This window comes from Nipponia nippon, unplaced genomic scaffold (genome assembly GCF_047370975.1).
Source record: "Nipponia nippon isolate SJK-2023a ecotype South Korea unplaced genomic scaffold, ASM4737097v1 scaffold_51, whole genome shotgun sequence".
Taxonomy (NCBI): Eukaryota; Metazoa; Chordata; class Aves; order Pelecaniformes; family Threskiornithidae; genus Nipponia; species Nipponia nippon.
This window is the reverse complement of record NW_028262371.1, coordinates 670,333-694,224: the sequence shown is the minus strand read 5'-3', so window position 1 is coordinate 694,224 and position 23,892 is coordinate 670,333. Positions and strand designations below refer to the sequence as shown.

The following is a 23,892-nucleotide window of genomic DNA, read 5'->3' as shown; positions in this document are numbered from 1 at the left end:
CCCCCAAACCTTCCCCGCCGCTCTCCCCTCCCCCCCCAGCTCCCCGGCGATGACGCCATCACCGCGCAGTGTGACGTGTGTCCCCCCCCGCCACCTCCGGCGCTTACCGGCCCCCCCTGGGCTGGCGGCGGCGGCGGCGGCGGCCCGGACGCGGCGCTAAGATGGCGGCGGCCTCCAGAACCTTCCCCCCCCTTCCCCTCCCTCCTCCTTCCCCGCGCCCCGCCCTCGCCGCTCGCCCATTGGCCGCCGCGCCCGCCTTCCCCTCCCTCCCATTGGCTGACGGCGCGGAGCGCGGGGGGGGTGGGGGTGGGACACCAAGCGGCGCTTTCGCTGATTGGCCCGAAGCGGGGATAGGAGGCGGGGCGGACCGCCGGCCATTCGATTGGCTGGGAAGGGCGGCGGGGCTGATTGGCCGCTGGGCGGTGGGCGGGCGGAGCCGAGCGCGCTCAACCCCCCCCTTAACCCCGCCCCTTTGCGCCGTCGCCGTGGAAACGCGGCGGCCCCGCCCCTCCCTTGCGCCGTCGCCCTGGAAACGCGGCCTAGTCGGGCCGGGGGCAGCCTGCCCCGAGATGGCGGCTGGGTTCGGGGGGGGGCGAAACGGCCGCTGCCCCGCTCCCCCCACCCCCCCCACCCCCCCCCCGCAACCCGAACGGCTCCAGCGGCCCCCGCGGGGTGCGAACCCCCCGCTGCAACCCCCCCCAACCGCGTTAGGAGGTCACCCGGGGGGGGGGGAGGCGGGAAGATGGCCGCCCTCCCCCCCGCCATGGCCGCCGCGATACTCCCCCCCCCCCCCCCCCCCCAACATGGCCACCAGGAGGCTGAGGAGTGGAGTCAAGGCCTTTATTGGGGCGGCGGCGGTCAGAGGCCGATGGTGTAGGAGCGGCCGGTGGGGTTGTGGAGGGCGGAGCAGGCGGGGGCGGTCACCGCCCACTCGTACCACACCTTCTTGGGCGTGGCGCAGCGCCAGAAGGCCACCGCCACCTCCTCGCCCGCCCGCACCGCCAGCGGCTGCTGTGGGGGGGGGGGGGGGGGGAAATGGGGTGAGCAAGATGGCCGCCGACAGCAAGACGCCCCACGTTCCGCCAAACGCAAGGTGGACGACCCACGATGGCCAACCCAAGATGGCCGACCCTCCCCCCACGCCCACGATGGCCAACCCAAGATGACAAAGCTCTACCCAAGCCCACGATGGCCAACCCAAGATGGCCACCCTCCCCCCACGCCCAGAATGGCCAACCCAAGATGACAAAGCTCTACCCAAGCCCAAGATGGCCACCATCCCCCCATGCCCACAATGGTCAACCCAAGATGGCCACCCTCCCCCCACGCCCACGATGGCCAACCCTCCCCCCAAGCCCACGATGGCCAACCCAAGATGGCCGACCCTCCCCCCACGCCCACGATGGCCAACCCAAGATGGCCGACCTAAGGTGGTCAACCCTCCCGCCAAGCCCAACGTGGTCAACCCAAGGTGGCCAACCTCCGCCCAAACCCAAGATGGCCGACCCAGAATGGCCGACCTCTACCCGAGCCCAAGATGGCCGACCCGAGATGACAAAGCTCTGCCCAAGCCCAAGATGGCCACCCTCCTGCCAACCACCAATGGCCAACCTCAACCCAAACCCAAGACGGCCAACCCGAGGTAGGCAAGCTCTACCCGAACCCAAGATGGCCGACCCTCCTGCCAAGCCCCAAACGGCCGCCCCGAGATGGCGGCCGCCCCAAGATGGCCGCCGCCCCAAGATGGCCGCCGCGGGCCCTCACCTTGATGGGGAAGAAGATGGGGAACCAGGAGAACATCCCCGGGGAGTGCGTCTCGGGGCGGATACCTGCGGGGTCACGACCCCGCTGACCCCTCTGACCACACCCCCTCCCCCCAAGCCCCACCCCTGCGTCCTCCTGCCCTCCCTGATTGGCCAAGCCCCGCCCTCCGACCCCTCGCCCCACCCCATAGCTCCCGCTGGCCCCACCCCACTGTCCCACAGACCCCGCCCACTTCGGACCCCGCCGGCCCACAACTCTTCCCATTGGCCCCTGGCTCCGCCCGCTCGACCCCGCCCCCGCCCCTTTGCCCCCAAACCCCGCCCACTCCCCCCAACGTTGACACCAACCCAACGCCGTTGACCGCCGACGCCCCCGCGGCTCCGCCCCCTCGGCCCCGTTGACCCTCCCCCCCCCCCCCCCCGTTGGCCAGGTTGACCCCCGCCGCCCCCCCCGCCCTTGGCCCCGCCCCCTCTCGGCCCCGCCCCCTCTCGGCCCCGCCCTTACTGAGGGTGATGTCACCGTAGAGCGCGGTCTCGAAGTAGCCGGCGAAGCCGTGGAGGACGGTGTTCACCTCCACGCGGAAGGACAGGCGGCGGTAGCGGCTGTTGTCCTGGGTGGGGTCTGGGGGGGAGGGGCGGGGTCAGCGCCGGCCACGCCCCTCCCTGCCATCACGCCCTCCCCCCCATGACATCACCCCTCCAGCGACACCGAGAGCGGCCGAGCGGGACCGCGGCGGCGGCGATCCCGCCCCGCCGCGGGCGCGGCCGCCGAGGTCCCGCCCCGCCGTGGGGGCGATGACATCACCGGTGCGGGCGTGGCCGCCGAGGCCCCGCCCCCTCACCTGGCTTGGGGTGCTGGAAGGAGAAGCAGGGCTGGGGCGGGGCCAGCTGGTGGAAGTTGTGGAGCCGCACGACGTAGGGCATCTCGAACTGCGCCTGCGGGGAGGCTCAGCGCCGCCGCGCCCCACGGCCGCCCCCCACCGCCCCCCAACCTGCCCCCCACCGCCCCCCAACCTGCCCCCCACCGCCCCCCAACCTGCCCACAGCCCCCCAACCTGCCCCACGGCCGCCCCCCACCGCCCCCCAACCCGCCCACAGCCCCCCAACCTGCCCCACGGCCGCCCCACGGCCGCCCCCCAACCCGCCCCCCAACCTGCCCCACGGCCGCCCCCCACCGCCCCCCAACCTGCCCCACCGCCCCACAACCTACCCACGGCCGCCCCACGGCCCCCAACGTTGCCCCACGGCCACCCCATGACCCCCAACCTGCCCCATGGCCACCCCAAGACCGCCAGCTTGCCCCATGGCCCCCAACGTTGCCCCACGGCCGCCCCAAGACCCCCAACCTGACCCATGGCCACCCCACGACCTCCAATTTGCCCCATGGCCACCCCAAGACCCCTAATTTGCCCCATGGCCACCCCAAGACCCCCAACCTGACCCATGGCCACCCCATGACCCCCAATTTGCCCCATGGCCACCCCAAGACCCCTAATTTGCCCCATGGCCACCCCCAGACCCCCAACCTGCCCCATGGCCACCCCATGACCCCCAATTTGCCCCATGGCCACCCCCAGACCCCCAACCTGCCCCATGGCCACCCCACGACCCCCAATTTGCCCCATGGCCACCCCAAGACCCCCAGCTTGCCCCACGGCCCCCAACGTTGCCCCATAGCCGCCCCAAGACCCCCAACCTGCCCCATGGCCACCCTACGACCCCCAATTTGCCCCATGGCCGCCCCAAGACCCCCAACCTGCCCCATGGCCACCCCATGACCCCCAATTTGCCCCATGGCCACCCCAAGACCCCCAACCTGACCCATGGCCACCCCACGACCCCCAATTTGCCCCATGGCCACCCCAAGACCCCTAATTTGCCCCATGGCCACCCCAAGACCCCCAACCTGACCCATGGCCACCCCACGACCCCCAATTTGCCCCATGGCCACCCCAAGACCCCTAATTTGCCCCATGGCCACCCCCAGACCCCCAACCTGCCCCATGGCCACCCCATGACCCCCAATTTGCCCCATGGCCACCCCAAGACCCCTAATTTGCCCCATGGCCACCCCAAGACCCCCCACCTCCCCCATGGCCACCCCAAGACCCCCAATTTGCCCCATGGCCACCCCAAGACCCCCAACCTGCCCCACGGCCACCCCACGACCCCCAACCTGCCCCAAGAGCCCCAACCTTGCCCCCAGCCCCCCGCCTTGCCCCCACCGCCGCCCCAGCCCCACGGCCGCCCCCCAAGCGCCCCTACCTCGGGGTCGCGGTCGCGCTCGCGGCAGGCCCGCACCTCGTTGTAGAGCTTGGAGGAGGAGATGGGGGCCAGGAAGGAGGTGTAGGAGCAGGGGATGCTCACCCCGTCCGCTGTGGGGCACGGCCGTCAGCCCCACGGCCCCGACCCCAGCCCCACGGCCCCCCCCCACCCCGAATCCCAGCCCCACGGCCCCCCCAAATCCCGATCCCAGCCCCACGGCCCCCCACCACCCCGAATCCCAGCCCCACGGCCCCCCCAAATCCCGATCCCAGCCCCACGGCCCCCCACCACCCCGAATCCCAGCCCCACGGCCCCCCCAAATCCCGACCCCAGCCCCACGGCCCCCCCCACCCCGAATCCCAGCCCCACGGCCCCCCCAAATCCCGACCCCAGCCCCACGGCCCCCCAACCACCCCGAATCCCAGCCCCACGGCCCCCCAAATCCCGATCCCAGCCCCACGGCCCCCCAAATCCCACTCCCAGCCCCCCAAAGCCCATTCCCAAAGCCCCCCACATCCCAATCCCAGCCCCAGAGCCCCCCAAATCCCGCTCCCCGCCCCCCACATCCCACTCCCCTCCCCCAAATCCCGCTCCCCTCCCCCAGACCCCGCTCCCCGCCCCCAGACCCCGCTCCCCTCCCCCAGATCCCTCTCCCCTCCCCCAGATCCCGCTCCCCTCCCCCAGATCCCACTCCCCTCCCCCAAATCCCTCTCCCCGCCCCCAAATCCCACTCCCCGCCCCCCAGATCCCTCTCCCCTCCCCCAGATCCCTCTCCCCTCCCCCAGATCCCTCTCCCCGCCCCCCAGATCCCTCTCCCCGCCCCCCAAATCCCTCTCCCCTCCCCCAGATCCCTCTCCCCGCCCCCCAGATCCCTCTCCCCGCCCCCCAGACCCCTCTCCCCGCCCCCCAAATCCCTCTCCCCTCCCCCAGATCCCTCTCCCCGCCCCCCAGACCCCTCTCCCCGCCCCCCAGACCCCTCTCCCCGCCCCCCAGACCCCTCTCCCCGCCCCCCAATCCCTCTCCCCGCCCCCCAATCCCTCTCCCCGCCCCCCAGACCCCTCTCCCCGCCCCCCAGACCCCTCTCCCCGCCCCCCAGACCCCTCTCCCCGCCCCCCAATCCCTCTCCCCGCCCCCCAGACCCCTCTCCCCGCCCACCCTTGAGGCAGTGCTGGGCCCCATCCAGGCACTCGGGTGAGAGCTCGTTGTCGGCGAAGGAGCCCAGCAGCTCGGACACCACCAGGTCGGCCCCCTCGGGCGCCCGCCACTCCCGCATGTCCCGCGGCACCACCGTCACCTGCGCCCCCCACTCCTCGTACTGCCAGCTCTCCAGCCTGGGGGCGGAGACCGGGGTGCTGGGGGTCACCGCAGGGATGGGGATGGGGGAGTTAGGGGGTCCAGGGGGGGGTATGGGGGGTATGGGGGGGTATGGGGGGGCTATGGGGTCACGGCGTCACCGTAGGGATGGGGATGGGGGAGTTACGGGGTCCAGGGGGGCTATGGGGGGCTATGGGGGAGCTATGGGGTCCATGAGGGGGCTATGGGGGCTATGGGGGGGCTATGGGGTCCATGGGGGGCTATGGGGGCTATGGGGGCTATGAGGGGGCTATGGGGGGTCTATGGGGTCACGGCGTCACCGTAGGGATGGACATGGGGGAGTTATGGGGTCCAGGGGGGCTATGGGGTCCAGGGGGGCTATGGGGGGCTATGGGGTCCATGGGGGGGCTATGGGGGCTATGGGGTCCATGAGGGGGCTATGGGGGCTATGGGGGGCTATGGGGGGTCTACAGGGGGTCTACGGGGTCACGGCGTCACCATAGGGACGGACATGGGGGAGTTATGGGGTCTATGGGGGGGTTTGGGGGTCCATGGGGGGCTATAGGGGGCTATGGGGGGGCTATGGGGTCCATGGGGGGGCTATGGGGGGGCTACGGGGGGGCTATGGGGTCACAGTGTCACCGTAGGGACGGACATGGGGGAGTTATGGGGTCTATGGGGGGGTTTGGGGGGCTATAGGGGGGCTATGGGGTCCATGGGGGCTATGGGGTCACGGTGTCACCATAGGGATGGACATGGGGGAGTTATGGGGTCTATGGGGGGGTTTGGGGGGCTATAGGGGGGCTATGGGGGGGCTATGGGGTCCGGGGGGGGTTGGAGAGCGAGGGAGGGGGTTTTGGGGTGCTATAGGGTGCTATAGGGCCGCGGCATCCCCGTGGGGATGGAGATTGGGGTCTTATGGGGTCTATAGGGGGGCTGAAGGGTGATGGGGGGGGGGTTTGGGGCGCTATGGGGCAGCCTGCGGTCACGGCATCATTGCAGACTGAGAACCTATGGGGTCCATAGGGGATGGGAAGGATAAACCAGAGGATTACGGGGGGCTATAGGGTCGCTACCCCCCGGCGGTATCAGGGTTCAGGGAGCTGTGGGGTCCGGGGGGGTGGCGAGCTGACCTATGGGGCCGTATGGCGCTATAGGGGGTTGGGGGGCTATAGGGCCCCCTACGGCGCTATAGGGGGTTGGGGGGGTTATAAGGCTCCCTATGGCGCTATAGGGGGTTGGGGGCGATAGGGCCCCCTACGGCGCTATAGGGGGTTGGGGGCGATAGGGCCCCCTACGGCGCTATAGGGGGTTGGGGGGCTATAGGATTCCCTACGGCGCTATAGGGGGTTGGGGGGATGACAGGGCCCCCTACAATGCTATAGGGGGTTGGGGGGGCTATAGGGCCCCCTACGGCGCTATAGGGGGTTGGGGGGGCTATAGGATTCCCTACGGCGCTATAGGGGGTTGGGGGGTGGGGCTATAGGGCCCCCTATGGCGATATAGGGGGTTGGGGGGGGGGCTATAGGGCCCCCTACGGCGCTATAGGGGGTTGGGGGAGGGCTATAGGGCCCCCTACGGCGCTATAGGGGGTTGGGGGGACGATAGGGCCCCCTACGGCGTTACAGGGGGTTCGGGGGGGCTATAGGATTCCCTACGGCGCTATAGGGGGTTGGGGGGTGGGGCTATAGGGTCCCCTACGGCGCTATAGGGGTCGCCCCGTCCCGGTGGCGTGGGGTTTTGGGGAGCTGTGGGGTCTGGGGGGGGGGGGGGGCAGACCTATAGAGCGTCTATAGGGCAGCTACGGGGCGCGGGGGGCGGTTACGGGGCGACTCACGTGACGACGGCGTTGGGGTTCTTCTCCACGGCGTAGACGCGGACGCGCCGCGCCGCCTGCCGCGCCGCCCGCAGCGTGGCGTTCACCAGCGGCCCCCGCCCGGCCCCCAGCACCATCACCACCCTGGGGGGCGGGGGGGGCCTCAGTGGGGCGCCCCATAGCGCCGTGGGGTGCCCCACAGGGATACGGGGTGGCCTATAGGGCCGTGGGGTGCCCCATAGCGCCGTGGGGTGCCCCACAGGGATACGGGGCGGCCCATAGGGCCGTGGGGTGCTCTATAGGGCCGTGGGGCACCCCGTAGGGCTGTGGGGCACCCTATAGGGCTGTGGGGTGCCCTATAGGGCCGTGGGGCGCCCTATGGGGCTGTGGGGCACTCTATAGGGTCGTGGGGCGCCCTATAGGGATGTGGGGTGCCCTATAGGGCTGTGGGGCACCCTATAGGGCCGTGGGGCGCCCTATGGGGCTGTGGGGCGCCCTATGGGGCTGTGGGGCACTCTATAGGGATGTGGGGCGCCCCATAGGGCCGTGGGGCGCCCCATAGGGATACGGAGCGCCCCACAGGGCTGTGGGGCATCCTATAGGGCTGTGGAGCGCCCCATCGGGATGTGGGGTGCCCCATAGGGCCATAGGGCACCCTACAGGGCCGTGGGGCACCCCATAGGGCTATGAAGCGCCCCATAGGGGCCATGGGCTGCTTTCTATAGGGCTGTGGGGCACCCCGTGGGGCAGCCTATAGGGATATAGAATGCTCTACAGGGCTGTGGGGCACCCTATAGGGCCGTGGGGCGCCCCGTAGGGCTGTGGGGCGCCCTATAGGGATGTGGGGCGCCCTATAGGGCCGTGGGGTGCCCTATAGGGATGTGGGGCGCCCTATAGGGCTGTGGGGCGCCCTATAGGGCCGTGGGGTGACTCACTGGACGTTGGTGTCCTTCTCCTCCTCGGGGACCCGATCCAGCAGGCACTTATAGATGGCCTAGGGGGCGGGGCGAATGCTAATGAGGAGGGTGGGTGGAGCCAGAGGGCGGCCCCACCCCACCCACCCCCAAGCCCCGCCCACCTGCTGGTACTGGGAGTATTTGATTGGGTCCTTCTCGAACACCTCGTACGTCTGCGACTCCAGGTTGTCCATCAAGGGCTGGGGGGTGGGTGGAGCCACTGAGGGCCACGCCCCTTTCCCCCCAAACCCCGCCCCTTTCGCTCAACCCCCAGAGCTCCCCCCCATTCCCACCCGGCTCCCACGCAAGCCACACCCCCTCCCCCCCTCTGCCCCTCGGAAAGCCCCGCCCACCGCGAAGCCCCGCCCCTCGGAAAGCCCCGCCCCCCCCGCGAAGCCCCGCCCACCTGGAGGGGGGACTGCAGGTAGTCCTCGTAGCCCCGGGCGAAGAGCTCGTAGGCGGAGGGGGGCGGCCGGTGCTGGCCCAGGTGCTCCAGGTACTGCAGGTAGGAGCCCAGCGGCTTCCCCCCGTGCCGGGGGGCGCCCCACACCACCACCTGCACCTCCAGCTGGGGGACGGGGGTCAGGGACCCCCAAACCCCCCCCAGGGACCCCCTAGGGATCCCCCAAACCCCCCCCAAATCCCTCCAGGACCCCCCAATCCCCCCCAGGGACCCCCAAGGACCCACAAAAGCCCCCAAATCCCTCCGGGACCCCCCAAAACCCCCCAATCCCCCCCACAGCCCCCCAACCCTCCCCCAGGGACCCCCTAGGGACCCCCCAACCCCCCCAAATCCCTCCGGGACCCCCCAAAACCCCCCCAGGGACCCCCCAACCCCCCCAAATCCCTCCGGGACCCCCCAAATCCCCCCACAGGGACCCCCAATCCCCCCAGGGACCCCCAAGCCCCCCAATCCCTCCGGGACCCCCCAAATCCCCCCCAGGGACCTCCAAGCCCCCCAGGGACCCCCAAGCCCCCCCAATCCCTCCGGGACCCCCCAAATCCCCCCAGGGACCTCCAAGCCCCCCAGGGACCCCCAAGCCCCCCCAATCCCTCCGGGACCCCCCAAATCCCCCCCCCCAGGGACCCCTAAGCCCCCCCAATCCCTCCGGGACCCCCAAATCCCCCCCCAGGGACCTCCAAGCCCCCCAGGGACCCCCAACCCCCCCCAATCCCTCCGGGACCCCCCAAATCGCCCCCCAGGGACCTCCAAGCCCCCCAGGGACCCCCAAGCCCCCCCCAATCCCTCCGGGACCCCCAAATCCCCCCCAACCTTGAGGAGGCGGAAGACGAGGCGCTGGTGGAGGCGGGAGAGGACGGGGAAGCCCTTCTTGTTGGTGAGGAAGACGCTGGTGGGGAGGATGGCCGCCTTCACCGGCTCCCCCAGCCACCGGTCGATGGCCGCCCCCGAGGGCAGGTCGGCCCCCACCTCCAGGGCTGGGGCGAGGGGGCGGGGTCAGCGCCAGGCCACGCCCCGCGGCCACACCCTCGCGGACCACGCCCCCCCCCCCACCGGCCCCGCCCGCGCACTCACCGACCCCCACTCTCTTGTTGTAGTCGCAGAGGGTGCGGAAGTTGTGCCACCTGCGGGGGGGGGAGGGGGCGGCGGGGTCACCCCAAACCCCCCCAATCCCCCCAGCAACCCCCCCCCCACCCCAAAGCCCCCCCGAAACCCCCCAAATCCCCCCAAACCCCCCCAAATCCTCCACAAATCCCCCCAAACCCCCCAGCAACCCCCCCACCCCAAAGCCCCCCCCCAAACCCCCCCCAAATCCCCCAAACCCTCCCCAAATCCCCCCCGAAACCTCCCCAAACCCCCCCAAATCCCCCCAGCAACCCCCCACACCCCAAAGCCCCCCGAAACCCCCCAAATCCCCCCAAACCCCCCCAGCAACCCCCCACCCCCCAAAGCCCCCCCCCAAACCCCCCCCAAAGCCCCCCCCCGAAACCCCCCAAATCCCGCCAGCAACCCCCCACCCCCCAAAGCCCCCCCCCAAACCCCCCCAAATCCCCCCAAAAAACCCCAATCCCCCCCCCCCGAAACCTCCCCAAATCCCCCCACAAACCCCCCACCCCAAATCCCCAAATCCCCCCCGAATCCTCCCCAAATCCTCCCCAAATCCCCCAGGACCCCCAAAACTCCAAATCCCCCCCGAACTCCCCAAATCCCCCCCAGGACCCCCCCCCCAATTTCCCCCCAACCCCCCCCCATACCCCCAAATCCCCCCCAACCCCCCCGCCCAGACCCCAAATCCCCCCCCCCAGGACCCCCCCACCCCCCAAATCCCCCTTAGGACCCCCCAACCCCCCCGGGCCCCCCCCAAATCCCCCCCGGCCCCCACCACTGCCAGGTCCTCTCCTCGCTGGCCCCCTCGGGCCCGGCCGCGGCCTCGTTGCCGATGAGGTCGTCCCGCGAGTCCTCGGGGGCCAGCAGCGGCACCCGCACCCAGAACTGCGGGGACCAGTCACCCCAGTCAGACCAGTGCCCCCCAGTGCCCCCCAGTCACCCCCCAGTGCCCCCCCGTAAGCCCTTAAATCCTCCCAGTGCCTCCCAGTTAAACCCGGATGGCCCCCACAAACTTTACGGGCTCGCCCAGTAACTCCCAGTAAGCCCTTACATCCTCCCAGTGCCCCCCAGTCACCCCAGTGCCCCCCAGTCACCCCCCAGTGCCCCCCCGTAAGCCCTTAAATCCTCCCAGTGCCTCCCAGTTAAACCCGGATGGCCCCCACAAACTTTACAGGCTCGCCCAGTAACTCCCAGTAAGCCCTTACATCCTCCCAGTGCCCCCCAGTCACCCCAGTGCCCCCCACTCACCCCCCAGTGCCCCCCCGTAAGCCCTTAAATCCTCCCAGTGCCTCCCAGTTAAACCCGGATGGCCCCCACAAACTTTACAGGCTCGCCCAGTAACTCCCAGTAAGCCCTTACATCCTCCCAGTGCCCCCCAGTCACCCCAGTGCCCCCCACTCACCCCCCAGTGCCCCCCGTAAGCCCTTAAATCCTCCCAGTGCCTCCCAGTTAAACCCGGATGGCCCCCACAAACTTTACAGGCTCGCCCAGTAACTCCCAGTAAGCCCTTACATCCTCCCAGTGCCCCCCAGTCACCCCAGTGCCCCCCAGTCACCCCCCAGTGCCTCCCCGTAAGCCCTTAAATGCTCCCAGTGCCTCCCAGTTAAACCCGGATGGCCCCCACAAACTTTACAGGCTCGCCCAGTAACTCCCAGTAAGCCCTTACATCCTCCCAGTGCCCCCCCGTCACCCCAGTGCCCCCAGTCACCTCCCAGTGCCCCCCGTAAGCCCTTAAATCCTCCCAGTGCCTCCCAGTTAAACCCGGATGGCCCCCACAAACTTTACAGGCTCGCCCAGTAACTCCCAGTAAGCCCTTACATCCTCCCAGTGCCCCCCAGTCACCCCAGTGCCCCCCAGTCACCTCCCAGTGCCCCCCCGTAAGCCCTTAAATCCTCCCAGTGCCTCCCAGTTAAACCCGGATGGCCCCCACAAACTTTACAGGCTCGCCCAGTAACTCCCAGTAAGCCCTTACATCCTCCCAGTGCCCCCCAGTCACCCCAGTGCCCCCCAGTCACCCCCCAGTAAGCCCTTAAATGCTCCCAGTGCCTCCCAGTTAAACCCAGATGGCCCCCACAAACTTTACAGGCTCGCCCAGTAACTCCCAGTAAGCCCTTACATCCTCCCAGTGCCCCCCAGCACCCCCCACTCACCCCCCCCGTAAGCCCTTAAATCCTCCCAGTGCCTCCCAGTTAAACCCGGATGGCCCCCACAAACTTTACAGGCTCGCCCAGTAACTCCCAGTAGCTGCTTAAAACCTCCCAGTAAGCCCTCAAGGCCTCCCAGTGCCTCCCAGTTAAAGTCTAATGGCCCCCAGAAACTCTACACAGTTTCCAAATGCCCTCCCAGCACTCCCAGTGCCCCCAGCCCACATCCCAGTGCCTCCCAGTACCTCCCAGTGCCCCCCAGTGCCCTGCAAGTGCCCCCAGCCCCTCTCCCAGTGCCTCCCAGTGCCCCCCAGTGCCCTGCAAGTGCCCCCAGCCCCTCTCCCAGAGCCCCCCAGTGCCCTCCCAGCTCCCCCAGCCCCTCTCCCAGTGCCCCCAGTGCCTCCCAGTGCCCTCACTCCCCCTCCCAGTGCCTCCCAGCGCCCCCAGCCCCTCTCCCAGTGCCCCCCAGTGCCCTCCCAGCGCCCCCAGCCCCTCTCCCAGTGCCCCCCAGCGCCCCCAGCCCCTCTCCCAGTGCCCCCCAGTGCCCTCCCAGCGCCCCCAGCCCCTCTCCCAGTGCCTCCCAGCTCCCCCAGCCCCTCTCCCAGTGCCCCCCAGCGCCCCCAGCCCCTCTCCCAGTGCCCCCCAGTGCCCTCCCAGCGCCCCCAGCCCCTCTCCCAGTGCCCCCCAGCGCCCCCAGCCCCTCTCCCAGTGCCCCCCAGTGCCCTCCCAGCGCCCCCAGCCCCTCTCCCAGTGCCCCCCAGCGCCCCCAGCCCCTCTCCCAGTGCCCCCCAGTGCCCTCCCAGCGCCCCCAGCCCCTCTCCCAGTGCCCCCCAGCGCCCCCAGCCCCTCTCCCAGTGCCCCCCAGTGCCCTCCCAGCGCCCCCAGCCCCTCTCCCAGTGCCTCCCAGCTCCCCCAGCCCCTCTCCCAGTGCCCCCCAGCGCCCCCAGCCCCTCTCCCAGTGCCCCCCAGTGCCCTCCCAGCGCCCCCAGCCCCTCTCCCAGTGCCCCCCAGCGCCCCCAGCCCCTCTCCCAGTGCCCCCCAGTGCCCTCCCAGCGCCCCCAGCCCCTCTCCCAGTGCCTCCCAGCGCCCCCAGCCCCTCTCCCAGTGCCCCCCAGCGCCCCCAGCCCCTCTCCCAGTGCCCCCCAGTGCCCTCCCAGCGCCCCCAGCCCCTCTCCCAGTGCCTCCCAGCTCCCCCAGCCCCTCTCCCAGTGCCCCCCAGCGCCCCCAGCCCCTCTCCCAGTGCCCCCCAGTGCCCTCCCAGCGCCCCCAGCCCCTCTCCCAGTGCCCCCCAGCGCCCCCAGCCCCTCTCCCAGTGCCCCCCAGTGCCCTCCCAGCGCCCCCAGCCCCTCTCCCAGTGCCCCCCAGCGCCCCCAGCCCCTCTCCCAGTGCCCCCCAGTGCCCTCCCAGCGCCCCCAGCCCCTCTCCCAGTGCCCCCCAGCGCCCCCAGCCCCTCTCCCAGTGCCCCCCAGTGCCCTCCCAGCGCCCCCAGCCCCTCTCCCAGTGCCTCCCAGCTCCCCCAGCCCCTCTCCCAGTGCCCCCCAGCGCCCCCAGCCCCTCTCCCAGTGCCCCCCAGTGCCCTCCCAGTGCCCCCAGCCCCTCTCCCAGTGCCCCCCAGCGCCCCCAGCCCCTCTCCCAGTGCCCCCCAGTGCCCTCCCAGCGCCCCCAGCCCCTCTCCCAGTGCCCCCCAGCGCCCCCAGCCCCTCTCCCAGTGCCCCCCAGTGCCCTCCCAGCGCCCCCAGCCCCTCTCCCAGTGCCCCCCAGCGCCCCCAGCCCCTCTCCCAGTGCCCCCCAGTGCCCTCCCAGCGCCCCCAGCCCCTCTCCCAGTGCCCCCCAGCGCCCCCAGCCCCTCTCCCAGTGCCCCCCAGTGCCCTCCCAGCGCCCCCAGCCCCTCTCCCAGTGCCCCCCAGCGCCCCCAGCCCCTCTCCCAGTGCCCCCCAGTGCCCTCCCAGCGCCCCCAGCCCCTCTCCCAGTGCCCCCAGTAGCCCCACCATGGCGCTGTGGTGGCCGGTGTGGAGGTGGGCGCAGAGCACCCGCGCCAGGTTGGGGTTCTCCGCCTGCGCCAGGGGCAGGAGGAAGGCGGGGAGCCCCAGGTACGCCCCGAAATTCAGCTCCTGCAGCATGGCCTGGGGGGGAGGGGGGAGGGGGGGGTCAGACCCCCCAGGGACCCCCAAAACCCTCCACAGCCCCCCAGATCCCCCAGGGACCCCCCAACCCCCCCCCAACCCTCCCCAGGGACCCCCAAAACCCACCCCAGCCCCCCAACCCCCCCCAGGGACCCCCAAAACCCGCCCCAGCCCCCCAACCCCCCCAGGGACCCCCCAAGCCCCCCACAGCCCCTCCATGCCCCCCCCCCAAGCCCCCCCCCCCCCCCCCCCCCAGGGACCCCCCAAGCCCCCCCCCAGCCCCCCCCCCCCCCCCCCAGGGACCCCCCAAAACCCACCCCAGCCCCCCCCAGCCCCCCCACCCCCCCCCAGGGACCCCCCAGCCCCCCCCCCCCCCATGGACCCCCCAGCCCCCACTCACGGCCTCCGAGTTCCTGCGCACGTGCTCCAGCGGGGAATCGGGGCGGATCCAGGGCGAGAGCTTCCCCACGATCAGGGTGTTCCAGTCTGGGGGGCGTTAGGGGGCCTATAGCCGGGGGGGGGGCCTATAGCCGGGGGGGGGGGCCTATAGCCGGGGGGGGGGCCTATAGCCGGGGGGGGGGCCTATAGCCGGGGGGGGGGCCTATAGCCCGGGGGGGGGGCCTATAGCCGGGGGGGGCTATGCCCGGGGGGGGGGGCCTATAGCCCGGGGGGGGGGGGCTATGCCCGGGGGGGGGGGGCCTATAGCCCGGGGGGTTCCCAGGGCGCCCCACTTCCCTCTTTGGGGGGCTATAGGGCACTATAGGGGGTCTATAGGGTGCTATACAGCGTCCCACAGTGCCCCACTTCTCTCTTTAGGGGCCCAATGGCGCTATAGGGGGTCCCAGGGCTCTATAAGGGGTCCCAGGGTGCTATAGGGGGTCCCAGGGCGCTATAGGGGGTCCCAGGGCGCTATAAAGGGGGTCCCAGGGCGCCATAGGGGGGTCCTAGGACTCTATAAGGGGTCCCAGGGCACCATAGGGGGGGTCCCGGGGCTCTATAAGGCGTCCCAGGGCTCTATAAGGGGGTCCCTTGGCGCTATAAGGGGTCCCGGGGCGCCATAGGGGGTCCCAGGGCTCCATAAGGGGGTCCCTTAGCGCTATAAGGGGTCCCAGGGCGCCATAGGGGGTCCCAGGGCGCCATAGGGGGGGTCCCGGGGCGCCATAGGGGGGTCCCGGGGCGCTATAGGGGGTCCCGGGGCGCTATAGGGGGGTTCTAGGGCTCTATAAGGGGTCCCAGGGCGCCATAGGGGGGTCCCGGGGCTCTATAAGGGGTCCCAGGGCTCTATAAGGGGGTCCCTTGGCGCTATAAGGGGTCCCAGGGCGCCATAGGGGGGGTCCCGGGGCGCCATAGGGGGGGTCCCGGGGCGCCATAGGGGGGTCCCAGGGCTCCATAAGGGGGTCCCAGGGCGCCATAGGGGGTCCCAGGGCGCCATAAGGGGGTCCCAGGGCGCCATAAGGGGGTCCCTTAGCGCTATAAGGGGTCCCAGGGCGCCATAGGGGGGTCCTAGGACTCTATAAGGGGTCCCAGGGCACCATAGGGGGGGTCCCGGGGCTCTATAAGGCGTCCCAGGGCTCTATAAGGGGGTCCCTTAGCGCTATAAGGGGTCCCAGGGCGCCATAGGGGGGTCCCAGGGCTCCATAAGGGGGTCCCAGGGCGCCATAAGGGGGTCCCAGGGCGCCATAAGGGGTCCCAGGGCGCCATAGGGGGGTCCCAGGGCGCCATAGGGGGGGTCCCGGGGCGCCATAGGGGGGGTCCCGGGGCGCCATAGGGGGGTCCCAGGGCTCCATAAGGGGGTCCCAGGGCGCCATAGGGGGTCCCTTAGCGCTATAAGGGGTCCCGGGGCGCTATAAGAGGGGTCCCCCCGCAGCCCCGGGCTCACCGCGGCCGGAGAGCAGGAGGTCGGAGCGGGTCTGAGGCCCCGGGCGGCCCCGCGCCGGCTCCAGGCCGAACTCCCGCCGGTGCCGCGGGTGGAAGAGCGGCAGGCACAGGAAGTCGAACCTGAGGGGAGAGGTCAGGGGTCAGGGGTCAGGGGTCGGGAGGGTCGGGGGTCAGGGGTCGGGGGCCACTCACCCCTGCCGGGCCACCGCCCCCAGCGCCCCGGCCACCTCCGGGACGCAGCTCAGCTCCCGCCCGCTGGAGACGCGGGCAGCGCCCGCCGCCCCCGGCCCCGCCGCCGCCATCGCTGTCCGCGCCCCGCCCGCCGCCCCGCCCGCCGCCAATCGCCGCCAATCGACGACGACGACGACGCCCCCGCGCCAATCGGCGACGACGGCCCGCCCGTCAATCAGGGCGGCGGGCTCCCGCCGCGCTTGGCTCCGCCCCCGCCGCCTATCGGCGCGCCGCGCCGCCTGTCAATCATCCCCCCCCTCCACCCCCGTGACCCGTCCGCGCGGCTCTGTGCGCCTATCAGCGAGCAGCGCCGCCTGTCAATCACAGCCCCCGCCCCCCCCCCACCCCGTGAGCTGCCTGGTCCCGCCCACACCGCCCTGCGCGCCCAACACTGAACCGCGCTGCCTGTCAATCATCCCCGCGTCCCGCCCACACCGCGAAAATGCCTGTCAATCAATCACCCCCGTGCCCCGCCTATGCCACCCTGTGCGCCTATCACAGAGCTGTGCCCCGCCCACACCGCCCTATGCCTATCACCGAGCCGCGCTGCCCGTCAATCACCCCCCTGCGAGGTGCCTGGTCCCGCCCCCTTCACCCTCTGCACCTATCAGTGAGCCGCGCCGCCTGTCAATCATCTCTGCGCCCCAGCCATGCCACCCTAGCGACCTATCAGTGAGCTGTGCCACCTGTCAATCATCCCAATGCCCCGCCCACACCGCCCTATGCCTATCACCGAGCCGCGCTGCCCGTCAATCACCCCCCTGCGAGCTGCCTGGTCCCGCCCCCTTCACCCTCTGCACCTATCAGTGAGCCGCGCCGCCTGTCAATCATCTCTGCGCCCCAGCCATGCCACCCTAGCGACCTATCAGTGAGCTGTGCCACCTGTCAATCATCCCAATGCCCCGCCCACACCGCCCTATGCCTATCACCGAGCCGCGCTGCCCGTCAATCACCCCCCTGCGAGCTGCCTGGTCCCGCCCCCTTCACCCTCCGCACCTATCAGTGAGCCGCGCCGCCTGTCGATCACCCCTCCCTCACCCCGCACCCCTGTCCATCACCCCGCAGGCCCCGCCCCCTCCCCCCCCCGGACACGGAGGACGGCGGGAAGGGGGGTGCAGGGCTCTTTATTGGGGCGCCGCCGCGCCGTCGCCGTCGCCGTCGTCATCGCCGCGGCGGTGGAGCTGCCGCAGGGCCCAGCGCCGGTGCCGCAGCCGCTCCCGCAGCCGCCCGTACTCCCCCGCCAGGCGGGCGAAGGCGGGGCCCAGCCCCGCGAAGGCCTCCAGCGCCGCCCGCGCCCGCGCCGCCTCCCCAGCCGCTCGCCCCGCCGCCGCCTCCAGCCCCGCCCTGCGCCGCGAGACGGGGGGGGGGGGTGGGGGTGGGGTGTGAGGCGTGGCGCGAGGGGGCGGCGACGCGGCGGCCCCGCCCCGCGCACCCACCTGATGCGGCGGTGCGCCTCCACCGTGGCGGGGGGGTAGGTGTCCCGCAGCAGCGCCAGCTCCTCCAGCCTGGCCGCGGGGGAGTTAACGAGCGGGGGTTAATTAGCGCCCCGCCGCCCCTCCCCCCCCCGTTAAGGAGGGGCTAACGAAGGGGCTAACGAGGGGCTAACGAGGGGCTACGGAAGGGGAGGCTAATGAGGGGCTAGCGAAGGGACTAACGAGGGGCTAATGAGGGGCTAACGAAGGAATGGCTAAGCAGAGGAGGCTAACGAGGGGCTAACGGGCTAACGAAGGGGCTAACGAGAGGCTAAGAAAGGGGAGGCTAATGAGGGGCTAACGAGGGGCTAATAAGGCTAACGAAGGGGAGGCTAATGAGAGAGAGGCTAGCAAGGGGGCTAACGAAGGACAGGCTAAGGAGGGGGCTAATTAGGGGTTAAGGAAGGGGCTAACGAAGGGGAGGCTAACGAGGCGCTAACGGGGGGCTAACGGGGGGCTAACGACGGGGAGGCTAACGGGGGGCTAACGGGAGGCTAACAGGGGGAGGCTAACGGGGGGCTAACGAAGGAGATGCTAACGAAGGGCTAACGAGGGGCTAACAAAGGGGGGGCTAACGAGGGGCTAACGGGGGGCTAACGGGGGGCTAACGACGGGGAGGCTAATGAGAGGCTAACGGGGGGCTAACGAGGGGCTAACGGGGGGCTAACGGGGGGGTCCCCGGCCTCACCCACCGGATCTTCAGCAACATGGTGGCCCCCTTGGCCTCCAGGTAGCCGGCGTGGTGCCGGTCCAGCTCCGCCCAGGCCCCGGCGCCGCGCTCGCCGGCCAGGCGCCCCAGCAGCGCCGCGCAGCGCCCCAGCGCCTGCGGGGGGGAGACGGGGTCACCCCTGCGCCCCCAACCCCCCCACCCCCCCACCCCCAGACCCCCCCCCCTCCCCTCCCCCCTACCTGGGGGTAGGCGCGGCGCTGGCGCGCCAGCAGCTGGCCGAGGCGGCGGCGGCGGCGGCGGGCGCGGTGAAGCCGGCGGCCCTCGGCGGCCAGAGCCCGGGCGGTGGCGGCGGGGGGCGGGCGGGGGGCGGCGGGGGAGCCCCCGTAGTAGCCGCTCAGCTCCTCCGCCCTCTCGGCCAGGCGCCGCTCCAGCGCCGCCAGCAGGAGGGGGCGGAGCGGGGACGGATCCTGCGGGGGCGGGGGGGGGGGGGCGCTGAGCGCCGGGGCCCCTTTTGGGGGGGATTGGGGGGGTTGGGGGGGGGGGGGGGTCTGGGAGGAGTTTGGGGGAGTTTGGGGGGATTTGGGGGAGATTGGGGGGATTGGGGGAAGTTTGGGGGGATTTGAGGGGATTTGGGGGGATTTGGGGGGAATTTGGGGGGATTTGGGGGGATTTGGGGGGATTTGAGGGGATTTGGGGGGAATTTGGGGGGTCTGGGGGGATTTGGGGGGAATTTGGGGGGAATTTGGGGGAGTTTGGGGGGATTTGAGGGGATTTGGGGGGAATTTGGGGGGGTCTGGGGGGATTTGAGGGGATTTGGGGGGAATTTGGGGGAATTTGGGGGGAATGTGGGGGAGTTTGGGGGGATTTGGGAAGAATTTGGGGGAGTCTGGGGGGATTTGAGGGGATTTGGGGGGATTTAGGGGGAATTTGGGGGGGTCTGGGGGAATTTGGGGGGATTTGGGGGGATTTAGGGGGAATTTGGGGGGTCTGGGGGGATTTGGGGTGGATTTGAGGGGATTTGGGAAGAATTTGGGGGAGTTTGGGGGGATTTGGGGGAGATTGGGGGGATTGGGGGAAGTTTGGGGGGATTTGAGGGGATTTGGGGGGATTTGGGGGGTCTGGGGGGATTTGGGGGGAATTTGGGGGATTTGGGGGGATTTGGGGGGAATGTGGGGGAGTTTGGGGGATTTGAGGGGATTTGGGGGGAATTTGGGGGGATTTGGGGGGATTTGGGGGGAATTTGGGGGAGTTTGGGGGGATTTGAGGGGATTTGGGGGGAATTTGGGGGGATTTGGGGGGATTTGGGGGGATTTGGGTGGAATTTGGGGGGAATTTGGGGGAGTTTGGGGGGATTTGAGGGGATTTGGGGGAATTTGGGGGGGTCTGGGGGGATTTGGGGGGAATTTGGGGGGATTTGGGGGGATTTGGGGGGAATGTGGGGGAGTTTGGGGGATTTGAGGGGATTTGGGGGGAATTTGGGGGGATTTGGGGGGATTTGGGGGGAATTTGGGGGAGTTTGGGGGGATTTGAGGGGATTTGGGGGGAATTTGGGGGGATTTGGGGGGATTTGGGGGGATTTGGGTGGAATTTGGGGGGAATTTGGGGGAGTTTGGGGGGATTTGAGGGGATTTGGGGGGAATTTGGGGGGTCTGGGGGGATTTGGGGGGAATTTGGGGGGATTTGGGGGGATTTGGGGGGAATGTGGGGGAGTTTGGGGGATTTGAGGGGATTTGGGGGGAATTTGGGGGGATTTGGGGGGATTTGGGGGAATTTGGGGGAGTTTGGGGGGATTTGAGGGGATTTGGGGGGAATTTGGGGGGATTTGGGGGGATTTGGGGGGATTTGGGTGGAATTTGGGGGGAATTTGGGGGAGTTTGGGGGGATTTGAGGGGATTTGGGGGGAATTTGGGGGGTCTGGTGGAATTTGGGGGGATTTGGGGGGAGTTTGGGGGGATTTGGGGGAGATTGGGTGGGATTGGGGGGTATTGGGGGAAGTTTGGGGGGATTTGGGGGGAATTTGGGGGAGTTTGGGGGCATTTGAGGGGACTTGGGTGGAATTTGGGGGGTCTGGGGGGATTTGGGATGGATTTGAGGGGATTTGGGAGGAATTTGGGGGAGTTTGGGGGGATTTGAGGGGATTTAGGGGGGCTCTGGGGGGACTGGAAAGGATTTAGAGGGATTTGGGGTGTGTGAGGGGGATTGGGGGGAGATTTGGGGGGATTTGGGGGAGTTTAGGGTGGGTTTGGGGGGAATTTGGGGGAGTTTGGGGGGATTTGAGGGGATTTGGGGGGAATTTGGGGGGGTCTGGTGGAATTTGGGGGGATTTGGGGGGAGTTTGGGGGGATTTGGGGGGATTGGGGGAAGTTTGGGGGGATTTGGGGGGAATTTGGGGGAGTTTGGGGGCATTTGAGGGGATTTGGGGGGCGTGAGGGGGATTTGGGGTGGTTTGGGGGATTTGGGGTGGGTTTGGGGGCTCTGGGGGGATTTGGGGGGCATTTGGGGGAGTTTGGGGGGATTTGAGGGGATTTGGAGCAGATTTGGGGGGATTCTGGGGGAGTTTGGGGGGATTTGGCAGGAATTGAGGGGAATTTGGGGGTTCTGGGTAGATTTGAGGGGATTTGGGGGGATTTTGAGGGGTTTGGGGTGGAGTTGAGGTGGGGGGGATTGGGGTGGCTTTGGGGGGATTCGCAGGGGGATTGGAGCGGTTGGGGGGAATTTGGGGGGATCTGAGGTGGTCTGGGAGGGATTGGGGTGGGTTTGGGGGGGATTTGGGGGCGCTGGGTGGTTTGGGGGGCTGGGGTCTCACCTGGGGGTCCGGCAGCGGCGTGGCGAAGGCGGGGGCCCCGCGGCGCAGCTCAGCCAAGGCCAGGGCTTGCTCCAGCTCCCGGAGGACCTGGGGAGGGGGCAGGCGTCCCAGCATGCCCCGGGGCACCCCCCCCTTCCCAGCAGGCCCCGGGGCCGCCCCCCCCCGGGGCTGGGGGTCTGGGTCGGGCACTCACCGGGGGGCGCAGGCCCCGGGGGTCCCGCCGCAGCTCCTGCAGCCCCCGCCAGAGGCTCTCCCAGCGCAGCCAGGCCCCTCGCCGCAGCGCCAGCCCCGCCTCCGCCTGCGCACGCCCCGCCCTCAGCGCCCCCAAATCCCCCCCCCCCGTCCCCCTCCTGCCCCCCAAGACCCCCCCCCGCGTCCCCCCCCCCCGTGTCCCCCAAGCCCCCCAGCACCCACCCCCGTGCCCCCCGTCCCCCCGCATCTCCCTGTCCCCATGTCCCCAGGCCCCCCGGGTCTGCCCGTCCCCCCACGTCCCCCCCCCGTGTCCCCCAAGACCCCCCCAAACCTCCCCATCACCCACCTCCCCGTGTCCCCACGTCCCCGTCTGTCCCCCCATGCCCCCACGTCCCCCAGTGTCCCCCCACGTCCCCCCCGTGTCCCCACGTCCCCCAGTGTCCCCCCCATGTCCCCCCATGTCCCCCCCGTGTCCCCATGTCCCCATGTCCCCCCGTGTCCCCACATCCCGTGTCCCCACATCCCCTCGTGTCCCCATGTCCCCCCATGTCCCCCCCCATGTCCCCCCATGTCCCCCCCGTGTCCCCATGTCCCCATGTCCCCCCGTGTCCCCACATCCCGTGTCCCCACATCCCCTCGTGTCCCCATGTCCCCCCATGTCCCCCCCCATGTCCCCCCATGTCCCCACGTCCCCCCGTGTCCCCCCGTCCCCCCTGTGTCCCCACATCCCCCAGTGTCCCCCCACATCCCCCAGTGTCCCCCTGTCCCCACGTGTCCCCCCGTCCCCACGTCCCCCCACGTCTCCCCGTGTCCCCCCGTCCCCATGTCCCCCCCGTGTCCCCACATCCCCCCGTGTCCCCACGTCCCCCGCGTCCCCCCGTCCCCATGTCCCCCCTGTGTCCCCACGTCCCCCTGTGTCCCCACGTCCCCCCGTGTCCCCCCGTCCCCATGTCCCCCCCGTGTCCCCATGTCCCCCTGTGTCCCCACGTCCCCCCGCGTCCCCCGTCCCCATGTCCCCCCCGTGTCCCCACGTCCCCCCGTGTCCCCCCGTCCCCCCGCGTCCCCCCGTCCCCATGTCCCCCCCATGTCCCCACATCCCCCCGTGTCCCCCCACACCCCCCCGTGTCCCCCCGCGCGCCCCCACCTGCCGCAGCTCCCTCCCCAGGGCAGGGCTGAGCCCCTCGGAGCCCAGGGCGCAGCCCAGCCCCTGCAGCAGCCGGGCCAGGCCGGGGTGGGCCCGCAGCTCCTGGGGGGTGGCCCCGCTGGGGGGCAGGGGGGGCTCCTCCCCTGGGGGGCGGCAGCGCCCGCGTTAGCCACCGCGGTAGCCCCCGCGGTAGCCCCCGCGGTAGCCCCCCCCACCCCGGACCCCCCCCCCCCCTCTCACCGGGCAGCAGCACCTCGGCCTCGGGCGACCCCGCGTCCAGCGCCATGGCGGCCCCCCTGCGCGGGGGACAGGCAGCCCTCACCCGCCCTGACCCCGAAACGAGCCCGCGCCCCCCAAAGTGCCCCCCAACCCCCCTGCCCCCAGGGACCCCCCCAAACCCCTCTGCCCCTCATGGACCCCCCAAAGTGCCCCCCCAAACCCCTCTGCCCCTCAGGGACCCCCCCCAAAGTGCCCCCCCCCCAACCCCCCTGCCCCCAGGGACCCCCCAAACCCCTCTGCCCCTCATGGACCCCCCAAAGTGCCCCCCCAAACCCCTCTGCCCCTCAGGGACCCCCCCCAAAGTGCCCCCCCCAACCCCCTGCCCCCAGGGACCCCCCAATCCCCTCTGCCCCTCATAACCCCCCCAAAGTGCCCCCCCACCCCCCTGCCCCCAGGGACCCCCCAAACCCCTCTGCTCCTCAGGGACCCCCCCAAAGTGCCCCCCAACCCCCCTGCCCCCAGGGACCCCCCAAAGTGCCCCCCCAAAGCCCTGCTCCCTCAGGGACCCCCCCAAACCCCCTCTGCCCCTCATAACCCCCCAAACCCCTCTGCCCTCAGGGACCCCCCCAAAGTGCCCCCCAAACCTCTTTTCCCCTCATAACCCCCCCAAAAAACCCTCTTCTCACCCCAAAACCTGACCCCCCCACCCCCACAGCCCGTCCCGTCCCCCCACAGCCCCCCCTCAAGCCCTATTTTTACCTCAGACCCCCCCCAAAAACCCCTCTTCTCACCCCAAAAACCTGCCTCCCCCCCACCCCAAACCCCATCGCCCCCCTCAAGCCCTATTTTCTCCTCAGAACCCCCCAAAAACCCCTCTTCTCACCCCAAAACCTGACCCCCGAACCCTATTTTCTCCTCACAGCCCCCCCCCCCAAGCCTGTCCTCCCCCCCCCCGCCCCACTTTCCCCTCATAATCCCCCCAAAACCCCCTCTTCTCACCCCAAAAGCTCTCCCCCCCACCCCCGCGGCCCGCTCGCCCCCCCCCGCCCCACTTCCCCCTCACGATCGCCCCCAAAACCCCCTTTTCTCACCCCAAAACCCGGCCCGCCTCTCCCCCCCTCACGATCGTACCCGCCGCGCCGGACAGCCGCCACCTGCCCCGCCCACCCTCCCCCCCCCCTCGGGCCGCTGACCAATGGGAGCGCGGCGGGAAGGAGCGGGCACCCAATAGGCGGCGAGGGGGGGCGGGACGGGCGGGAAAACCGCGCGCATGCGCGGTGTGCGCAAACCACTCTCCCCCCGCCCCCGTTCACGCTGGAGCCTACCGACGGC

The 23,892-nt window shown here is 70.7% G+C and overlaps 1 protein-coding gene across 2 annotated transcripts; it reads right to left on the bottom strand.

Annotated features, from left to right (window-relative positions):
* Nucleotides 1-826: 826 nt before the first annotated feature.
* On the bottom strand, nucleotides 827-23,713 carry PRMT5 (protein arginine methyltransferase 5). 2 transcript variants are annotated; one of them, XM_087734967.1, is made up of 24 exons: nucleotides 23,692-23,713; nucleotides 22,582-22,637; nucleotides 22,342-22,484; nucleotides 21,199-21,303; nucleotides 21,006-21,092; nucleotides 18,439-18,666; nucleotides 18,222-18,352; nucleotides 17,494-17,562; nucleotides 15,828-15,946; nucleotides 14,349-14,434; nucleotides 13,814-13,948; nucleotides 10,457-10,566; nucleotides 9,649-9,698; nucleotides 9,388-9,551; nucleotides 8,521-8,682; nucleotides 8,237-8,314; nucleotides 8,094-8,152; nucleotides 7,180-7,302; nucleotides 5,184-5,359; nucleotides 4,029-4,138; nucleotides 2,606-2,699; nucleotides 2,269-2,385; nucleotides 1,765-1,829; nucleotides 827-1,011 (listed from the first exon to the last, which is right to left on the bottom strand). In XM_087734967.1, the coding sequence occupies exons 2-24, from the start codon at nucleotides 22,625-22,627 to the stop codon at nucleotides 859-861; spliced, it is 2,610 nt and encodes an 869-aa protein (XP_087591093.1). In that variant the 5' UTR covers nucleotides 22,628-22,637; nucleotides 23,692-23,713; the 3' UTR covers nucleotides 827-858. The 2 variants fall into 2 exon arrangements, with proteins under 2 accessions (XP_087591093.1, XP_087591092.1); XM_087734966.1 differs by lacking the exons at nucleotides 17,494-17,562; nucleotides 18,222-18,352; nucleotides 18,439-18,666; ... (3 more) ...; nucleotides 22,582-22,637; nucleotides 23,692-23,713 and adding an exon at nucleotides 16,019-16,163.
* Between the last annotated feature and the right edge of the window lie 179 nt (nucleotides 23,714-23,892).

Coding starts and splice junctions, on each gene's coding strand:
- PRMT5 (XM_087734967.1), bottom strand. CDS start 22,627: ATGGCGCTGGACGCGGGGTCGCCCGAGGCCGAGGTGCTGCTGCCCG. Junction 22,485..22,581: donor GGCCGAGGTGCTGCTGCCCG/GTGAGAGGGGGG, acceptor GCCGCCCCCCAG/GGGAGGAGCCCCCCCTGCCC. Junction 14,435..15,827: donor CCTCCTGCTCTCCGGCCGCG/GTGAGCCCGGGG, acceptor AACGCCCCCCAG/ACTGGAACACCCTGATCGTG.